The sequence below is a fragment of the Arachis ipaensis genome, chromosome B02 (genome assembly GCF_000816755.2).
Source record: "Arachis ipaensis cultivar K30076 chromosome B02, Araip1.1, whole genome shotgun sequence".
NCBI lineage: Eukaryota > Viridiplantae > Streptophyta > Magnoliopsida > Fabales > Fabaceae > Arachis > Arachis ipaensis.
The window spans coordinates 16446406-16456878 of NC_029786.2; the positions used below are offsets into that span (position 1 = coordinate 16446406).

At 29.8% G+C, this 10473-nt stretch overlaps 1 protein-coding gene and 1 long non-coding RNA gene across 2 annotated transcripts in view; one reads left to right on the top strand and one right to left on the bottom strand.

Annotated features, from left to right (window-relative positions):
• LOC110268748 overlaps positions 1042 to 10473 on the bottom strand; it is a 12370-nt gene continuing 2938 nt past the window's right edge. The window contains exon 3 of the long non-coding RNA XR_002357168.1: positions 1042 to 1162. This is a non-coding gene — a long non-coding RNA (uncharacterized LOC110268748). The remainder of the gene's footprint in view (positions 1163 to 10473) is intronic.
• Positions 5230 to 6465, top strand: LOC107626963 (ethylene-responsive transcription factor 1B-like). The gene has a single exon (XM_016329846.2). The coding sequence runs from the start codon at positions 5502 to 5504 to the stop codon at positions 6309 to 6311; it is 810 nt and encodes a 269-aa protein (XP_016185332.1). The 5' UTR covers positions 5230 to 5501; the 3' UTR covers positions 6312 to 6465.

Consider the following 10473-nt stretch of genomic DNA (forward strand, 5'->3'; position numbering starts at 1 on the left):
TTTTAAAAATACTCTTAAGTTTTATTTTGTTTCAATTTTGTCCCAAAAATTTTTTATTTGCATCAAATATACCTTTAACGGCTAATTTTTCAAAAAATTTAACACCAATTCAACAACAATTTCGTAAGAACAACCCTTAACACAAGCAAATCAAGCATAATTTTCATATATTACTGTTAGATTGGTCTTAAATGTTTTGAAAATTTAGCCGTCAAGTATATATTTAATGTAAATCGAAAACTTTTGAGACAAAATTGAAATAAAATAAAACTTAGGAGTATTTTTGAAACTTTTGCCAAATTTCAAGGATAAAAAATATACTTTATCCTTTTTAAAAAATGTAAGACCAATCTAACAATAATATATAAAAATTATGCTTGATTTGTTTATATTGAGAGTTGTTCTTATGAAATTATTCTTGAACTAGTTTTTAATTTATTAAAAAATTAATCGTTAAGAATATATTTGATGTAAATAAAAAATTTTTGAGACAAACTTAAAACAAAATAAAATTTAAAGATATTTTTAAAATTTTAACTAAATTTCAAAGATAAAAAATATTCTTCACCTCAAAAAATAAAAGGAAAGGGCGGAGGGAATCACAATCGCCGCCATCTCGAACGATCAACGCATGGAGGAAGAGAAAGGGTTTTGTCACCAATGAAGAAGAAGATAGGTGGAGGAGGAGCGCCACGTCATTTCCAAACACGGGTCCAATCCCCACTTTGACGACATCACCACCACAATCAACAAACAACAATAGCACTATGCCTTCATAACTATAACTACAACAATTTCTGAATTAATTTTTTTTTTTTAATTTTGATCTGAATCTGAATTCAAGGGAGGTATGGAACTCAAGACGAGGGAGAAAGAGAAGAGGTGGATGTATGGGATCATGGTGAGGTAGAAATTGAGAGTGAATGCAAAAGAAAATATTCTAGAGACCGAAGCAAGATGGATCAAAAATTTAAAAATTTAGGATTTTGTTAGGTAGACAATATGAACAATGAGCTTTAAGATTGGCCTAATAAAATAAAAATACATTACACTCCTAAATTACCTACTTAAATTTTAATATTAGAATAATCATCCGTACATCTAGTGAATTAAACATCCGATATATCAATTGTTTACATTATTTAGTATTTTTATTGTCTACCTATACTTTTCAAAAAATTTAGAATAATTTAAAAATTTAATGTATTTTTTATTAAAAAAATAAAAAATTAATAATTAGATATTTTTATTAACAAAATTAATTTTTATGAATATAATGTTAGTTAAATTTTTGTAATTAATTTTAGCAGTGTTCGAATTTTTTGTAATTAGAAATAATTATGACTTATAATAAGTTTAATTATTCTGTCGGTTCTTATAATTTTATCGAATTTTTAATTAGGTCCCTGTATTTTTTTTTAATTGGATCTTTATATCATATCAGATTTTATAATTAAGTTTTTACCGTGACAAAAATATTAAAATTAACAAAATATTCTGTTGAACTATAGAAAATATTCAGTCAAATGTTAGGTATATTCGTTTTGTTTAATATAATATTCTGTTAATTCTAATATTTTTATTATAGTAGAGATTTAATTACAAAATTTGATATGGTATAGAGACTCAATCGAAAAGAAAAAAAGTATAGAGATTTAATTGATATAAAGATTCAATAAAAAAATAATATAAAAATCTAATTAAAAATTTAATAAAATTATAAGAATTCTTCGAGTAATTAAACCATCATATTATTTCTGACAAGTTGTAGTCTTAAAATATTTATGAACATGGATAATGTTAAAATAAATTATAAAATATGATGTGAGAAGTTAGTTGATACAAATGTGACAATCAAGGTTCAAAAAACCGGATCGGTCATCAAACCGCTCTAGTCATTGGTTCACTGGTCTAACCGGTTCAACCGGTGGTTCAACCGAAAAAATTTCCTTCCTAAAAGGTTAAATACAATATATGGAGATTTAATAATTTACAAATTTATTATGATAAAGATTATAAATGAAACAATATAGTATTTCATGAAACATATATTACCTGGATTTAAGACGCAAATTATAGGTAACATAAACAATGTCATTCAGTCTATCATGCTCCAATCTATTTCTTCTTTTTGTATGAATTTGGTCAAAAAGGCTCCAATTTCTCTCACACCCAGAAGAAGCAGATGCTTGGCTAAGAATGCGAACAGCTATCTTTTGTAGACATGGAGCAGAGCCTCCGAATAACCTCCACCATTCATCTACCAATTATAAAATCATAACATATTATAAGATATTAATTAAGAACATAGGAGCTCAAAACAAGTTACTATTGATTAAACAAATATTCAACCATATTCTTACCAGGCTTAAGTTCAGATGCAGCTGGAATAACTTCTTGTCTATCAAAACTTTCCTTCCGATCTCTATATAAATGTATTTCTTTCATTGCCTGAACTGAATCCAAATTGTTATACTTGCAATACAAGGTAACAAGATCAAGCAAACCTCACATAACATCAGGTGCTTCTTTATAATTTTCATTAAAAAAGAATTTAGGATTCAGGAAGTAAGCTGCCGCATGAAGATCTTTCTTCAAATGCTTGTCCCATCTTGAGTTGATAATATCTGTATACGGCTGATATGCAGTCTTGGGACTTTGGCTTTTTTCTTTGGATCGCCTCCAACTCCTTGCTGACTCGAGGTACGCTGCTGTTCCTGTTCTTCTTGAGCTATTGCCTCATCAATTGCATCCTCTACCTCATCACCACCCTCTTCACCAAAACTTACTTTTCTTTTCTTTTTGCTGGCCTGAATATCTTTCAACAAACTTTTCATCTGTTTTTCCACATCATATGGAACTTTAGGACATTTTTTCACGTCTCCAATAATCTTTGCTAGATGTTTCTTCATCCTGTGAATTCCACCTCCATTGAAAACTTGTAGACAAAATAAACATTGATATTGTGGTTTTCCATTCACGTGTTGTAGAGAAACATATTTCCAAGCTAAATCCGTTTTTCCCCTAAGGTTAGAAGAACCTTGTGAATGACTATCGTTAGCACTACGGGAATTAGGATTAGCAGCATCATTCGGAATAGGAGTATCGGCAGGCATGTTATTATTCACAGAAGCATTGTTATCAGCAGTTGCTTCTTGATTAATACTATCTTCCATAACTAAAATTAATAAAACATGTATGAAATTAAACAACACAACACAATACAACACAACACAATGAACAAACACAGCCACTTACTTTTCAGATTATTAATTTCTTATGCTAATTGCTAACCAACAAACAGTCAAATAGAAATTGAGCAGAGGAACGAAGTTCATAGAAAATGCACAGTTCACAAAGAGCAAGTTCACAGGAATTGAAATAAAAAATTGAAATAAAAAAATGCACAGAGCAAGTTCACCGAACACAAATTGAGCAGGAAATGCACAGTTCAGTTCACAAAATAGAGCAGAAAATAGAGCAGAGCACCAAACACAAATTGACCAACAAATAGAAATTGTGCAACAAAGAGGAATTAAGCTGCAAAATAGAGCAGAAAATGCACAGTTCAGTTCACAAAATAGAGCAGAAAATGTCAAAATGCACAGTTCAGTTCAGTTCAGTTCACAGAAAATGCACAGTTCACAAAGAGCAAGTTCACAGGAATTGAAATCAGAAATTGAAATTAGAAAATGCACAGAGCAAGTTCACCGAACACAAATTGAGCAGGAAATGCACAGTTCAGTTCACAAAATAGAGCAGAAAATAGAGCAGAGCACCAAACACAAATTGACCAACAAATAGAAATTGTGCAACAAAGAGGAATTAAGCCGAGGTCTAAGTTTAGTTAACATTGAGGACAAAGAGAAAGAGAACATGAGCAGAGGTCTAAGTTCAGTTCAGTTTACAGAGGACGAGGCGAAGGACAAAGAGAAATGAGCAGAGGACGAGTCACTCACCTGGGGTCGATGGAGGGCTACCGGTGTTGACTGTTGAGGACCGCCGATGAGAGGCTACTGCGTGCTGGTGTTGAGACTTGAGAAGATGAAGACGATCGAAATTGAGGGCTACTAGGCAGGAACCAGGCGACGATGGAGATTGGAGGGTTGCTGGAGCTAAGGATGGCGACACCACGGGGGCGAGGGATGGCGACAGGGCTTCAGGCAGCGCCGCTAGGGTTCTTCTTCTCCATTGGAGATGATTCAGATGATGATTAATGAATGAATGGGGTCGGGGCTCGGGGGAAGAAAGGGGGGTGGGGTGCTCCACGGGCGGGTCGGGTTTGTTTTTTTTATTTTTTTTTTAAAAACGTAAAACGGCGTCGTTTAGTGTAAGCTGCGTAACCGGCCGGTCACCGGTTCGGTCCAACTGGCCGGTTTTTGATCGGTTCGCCGGTTCTTGAGCAGTTCTTCTCTCCGCGGTTTTCAGATAAGGATCGGACCGCTTGCAGCGCCGGTTCACGGTTAAACCGGTCGAACCGGCCGGTCCGGTCCGGTTTCCAGAACATTGGTGACAATATGTTGAAGTTATTGCCGAAGAAGTTGTTGGTTGGGGCATTGGATTTTTGGTAGGAGATTTCTCAAGGTAGTGGGGAATTGGATCATTGGATTGGATGTGTATTTAGATAGTTTAGTTGATTTTGTTGGTTCTGTTTTTCGCGTGGTTCTCTGTTTGTAGGACCGTGTGTTTAACACTTGATAAATACATTTAATATTACACGTCAGTTTTAGTTGTAAGTAGATTTTTCATATAAAAATATATTGACTTCATTTTGGTATTACCTCAATTATATGTTATCTCTATCTTTCAAGAACGTCAAACAAATAAACCAAATTAATTAATATGGTTTAACTATACAATAGAAATTATGAGAATTTAATTAGTAACTATTTTAATTTCAAAAGTTAGTTCAAATAGTTAAAGTTGTCTCACAATCATTATCAAAACTATATCCTCAATTGATATGAAATTTATATTATGTCATGAAATAGTATCGTATTAATAACGAAAAAAATTAATAAAATAATAAAATAATATTTTAATTATTATACTATATATCAAAAATGCTATTTGTATATACACAAAAAATAATTATTAAAATTAATTACCATATATTTATATATAAATATATATTTTGTTTAAATTATTTTTAAAATATTTTATATTAGTAATTAATTTTAAATTTTTAATATACACCTCCACAAATGACATAATAAGGTTTGAAAATTCAAACAAAAAAACCATCATTGGATCTCATCTCTACATATCTAACTACATCTAAGAAATTTTTTTTTTTTCTAATAAGACAAAACAAGATGAATATTCTTTCACAAATGTTACCATAGCCCATAGGTGCTCTTGAATTATTAGTATGACGTCATAAATGATAGTGACACATAATCATACTATACCAAAGATTATAGGTTTTGGGGTCAACATGATTATATAAATGATGATATATCCAAAAGAGAAATTGAAATGATCCTTATCAGTTGCCAAAAATGACCAATAATCCTTTGTTCTTCCACAACACAGATTTTTGGGATCAAGATTCATCATACACTGCCTCGTTTGGGTTCCAACCAATGAAGAACAATGATTGTGTTGGTTTTGATGAACCATTTGAAGATTCTTTATCGTTTGACATGGTTGACTTCTCATCATCATCATCATCAGAATCAAGAACCTTAAAGAAGGAGAAGAAACACGAAGAAGAAAAAGAGGAAGATGGTAAAAGAAGAGGAAGAAGAAGTTACATAGGAGTTCGAAAGAGGCCATGGGGAAAATTCGCAGCGGAAATTCGAGACACAACAAGAAATGGAAGAAGGGTTTGGCTTGGAACATTCGAGAGTGCTGAAGAAGCTGCTTTGGCTTATGATCAAGCTGCATACTCCATGAGAGGCTACTCTGCTCTTCTCAACTTTTCTTTCCAAAGGGTCAAAGATTCTTTGCAAGGAATCATCATGGATTCTGATTCCAACAACAAACACAAACCCTTTTCTTCTTCTTCTTCTTCACCTGCACTTGCACTCAAAGAGAGGAACTCCCTCCAAAGAAAATTGTCATCATGGTCCTCAAAGTCTAAAAACAAGAACATCAAGAACAAAAGCAAGGAATCATCATCATCATCATCATCTAAGGAATCTTCATCAACTACTACTACTACTACTAATAATAACAATAATAGTGGTGGTGTCATGGTTTTAGAAGATTTGGGAGTTGAATATCTTGAGTATCTACTAAGCATTTCAGAATCTCATCATCATCAAAACACAACAAGCCCTAGCTACTCCATACTACCACAAAAATGAAGTCTGTCTCATTCGCCAGGTGTGGTCGGCTACAATATCCAATCATATTTTAGTTTCTTTTGCTTTTTTTTTTTCCTTTTTTTTTTTTGACAATTAGTATCTTATTTGATCTACTAAATTAGTAAAAATCTTAGAATAATTCAAAAACATTATAATATTTACAAGCTAGTTTACTCAGTTCTAAAATATTAGAACAATTTTTATTCTGTTATAAAATTTTATTATATATTGGATAAATTACGACTATAGCAATAAGTTAATTATAAAAATTATCTAACAACTAAATAAACTGAACAATTTTCGATAATGTTAGGAAGACAAAAAATCAGAACTTGTTTTATTTAGCATTTATTAATTGTTACCAAATTTAATGAATGCTAGATAAAACAAATTCTGAAATTATATTTTTAAATAAATAAATATAAATATAGAATTAGGGCATCCATGCCCAAAATGAGTTCCCTTCTATAATAGGTCCTTTCTTCTTTGTTGATCCACTTAAGAAAGAAATGTTGTCAAATTATTGTTGTAAGTTATATAAGAAACCTACCGTTTGCTCTTCATCTTTATTAGTTGAACTCAAATTGTTCTCCAAAATTGGGTGGTTCCTCCTCTATATAGTTTGCTTTTGCATACATATAACTATCATGGTCTTAATAGACTGCAATTCACAACAACAAATACAACCAAATTAGCCATGGTATTATTGTAGTGGTAACTGAGACAACTTTATTTTTATGTTTTTTTTTTTTGTAATTTTTTAATTAGGGTTGTAACTACAATCTAAAATCATCTAATATATTCTTGCTGAAGTGTATGTTCTTCATCTTACACAGACTTAGTTTGCTTTGACAAAAAAAACTCAAGTCATTATTAATCAACAAATGGTTTCAGCATGAAATTAAATCAACACAGAAAATACCAAAACTAACCTTCATCCCAAATAGAACACAGAAAAACAACAAAGGCATTTTAGTAATTGGTTATGAGGCATATTGCATTATAAGCATTCAACAAGTATAATTACTTACTTACAAAGGCCTTAGGTTTATGATGATGATGCTTCTACAAAAAACAATGCTCAACTTATAATGATTTATATACTTGCACAGAAAAATACCATACATTCAAAATTTTTGTCTAAGTTGTATCACATGTGATTTTTTTTGGAATTTAGAGATTATTGTAAGCATTTCAGAGTCTAATCAAAACACAACAAGCCCTAGCTATAACTGCATATACAATGATTAAACCATGTCATTGTGTTTGTGTTTCACTAAATTTTCTTTTCCTTTTTTTGACACTATCAAAAATTCTGAACTGCAACAACAATTACAAGATTCATCATATCAAAACAGCAGTAATAAGTACTATCACTATTTTCATACCAGGATAATCACAATCCTGATTGCAACCAATTTAAAACCATCATCGTACAAACTATTAGAATTGAAATTAAATAGGTCTAACTCAGCTCTAAAAACTAGTTCATAGAACAAGAAGTGTTTTATATAATTATAAATTCTCTAAAAAGTAAAAACCTTATTCTTAAGAGAACTTATAATACAATCTTTTACGCTTAAAGATGATCATAAAAAACATGAACATTTACAAGTGAATAATCTAATAACATTAAATTGGATAAACTCTCACCAACACATTTTTCAGCAATTACCAATAAACACACAGTCTTAAAACATGCACAACATAAATATAAAGGATAAGAAAACTCCATGCTTTAAGAATAAGATATACAAATTAATATGAAAAAGTTTAAGGGGCTAACTATAACATAAGCCAATTCAAACCAATTTTTTTTATTTTTAGTTTTGAAATTTAAAAATTTAGTATAATAAATTCTTTTTTTTAATTATAACAGATCTGTTTTTCAACTAATTGACTCTAGTTAGCTAGAGTTGATTCTCTAACAGAACCGTTATAATATACTATACTTTGCCCATCTCTAATATCAAACACTTTCACAATCACATATATACATATCGGATTATGCTATACGTACACCAAAATCAGCTACTAGTATAAAATACATATTGGAATATAAATACATATTAAAAATAAATTAAACTGCACATATATTTATACATAAATACATTGGTAGTTAATTTTAGTGGCTGATTTTAGTGTACAAATAACATTTTCCATACGTATCAGCATAGAGTTAAGTAAGCAAATCAATAGAGCTTATAGTAATTTAGTACCTTATGTATTTTATATTCCATCTCATCATCATATCTCGATTATCCCCTTCTTCACATCCTGTTTGTAATTAATCAAAAGGAAATGAGAGGATTTCACAGCCACAATAACCGAAAAAGCATTCAATATATGTGCAATATCAATCTCAGTAAATCATAGAAAACAAAACACATCACTAATGACATTAACTTCATTAACCTATGCACGCAAAGAAAGCATTCTTTAGTTTGCTACTTTTGGGATAATAATGAGAAAAAGAGTGTAATTTAAAATATCATTTTATCATTGGTTATGCTAGAATTCATTTTGAGATACAAAAATTATTAGAACTGAGATATATCCCAAAAGCTAATTTGTGAGGTGAGAGATACTCACACTTCTAATTTTTTTTAGAAGCTCTATCTTTGAGGGACGTAAAATTTGTAATACATCTCAACAACATTGTTGGATCGAATAAACTTTAATATCATATTAGAATTAAAATTGAGTGATACTAATTCAACTTTAAAAGTTAGCTCATGAAGTAAAAAATGTCTTGTATTTATAAACTATTTAGAGACTTTATTCTTAAAAAATGTGAGATTTATAATAAAAGTACTTTATGTATATTAAAATTCAATCACTAAATTAATGATTATATATTTATGTATATTTATACATATTTATTCAAACATTCTTTCAATTATATAATCAACCACCACCAGAATAATTAAACATGCCATAATAAAAAAAATTCAACCAGTAATAAATGAATAACTAAACTTGTTTATAATAATATATTAAATATGATTTCTACACATAATGGCTAACTGGTGACTAATTTATGTATATATAACATAATTAATTCAGATAATATTTAGATGTGTTGCATAGTACACAATGAAAAGTACATATTAATAAACGAAGAATACAATCTAATCATAACTACAAAATCAATTCAATATCAAATTAAATCAACATAAAATCATAACAAAATATACTTTATCTCATGGCGATAGAATGTATTTCAAGGTTAATTAGGAAGATGAATACTAAATTAAGAGACACTAGCTAAATTTATTTGATTATGAATTATGGGGGCTTTGAAATATAGGGTAGTTTGGATATGAAGTAATCATTAATGGAGTATTATTCCATGAAAATAAATACTAATTCAATAACACAAGTTTTTTTCTTTTCGGTAACACATTTTTACTATCCAATAAAATCATGATCTCAATTCATAACTTATTTTTTCTCAGAGCACAAATGATGAAGAAAAGCAAGAAGCAATTTCAAGAAAAGTGAAAAATAATCATGCATCACATCATATACTACATAGTTAGTAGTTGTTAGAAGGATAAATCCTATTTCATTTTATTTAACCACCTCCATAATTTGTATTGAAAGTTTTGATATTCTAAGTCTCATTTTGATTGCAACCAGTGTTATTCTTCTATTTATTTCATTTCCAATAACATAAAATAACAAAGCAAAAAATTCACATAAACACAAATTAAATCAATAAGTGCTTAATTGATGCCATGAACTAATTATTAACACCTACACATAGATATAGCAAGCAAAGACATCACATTATTCAACACTGTTACCAATATACCTAAACGATTCAAATCAAATATATTCTCTAATTAAGAGCATCACCAATTTAATGATGATTAATTAACAATTAATCAATTAATTAACCATAGTTAATAATCAAGCACCATATATCCCATTTTCAGTACATGAATACAGAAAGAAAGACAATGCTATTTATTGATCCTTAATAAGCTTGCACAAAACTTGGGTAGTGAGCTTGTTTAATTTATTTGGCCAAATTAAATTAAAAGGGTTGTGTATGATTATTGTTCTTCAAGAAATTAAATACTGCATAGCTATTACTCAAAATCCAAAATGTTAGAAATTAGACAACAATTAAGTACTTAAGATTGTAAAAAACAAC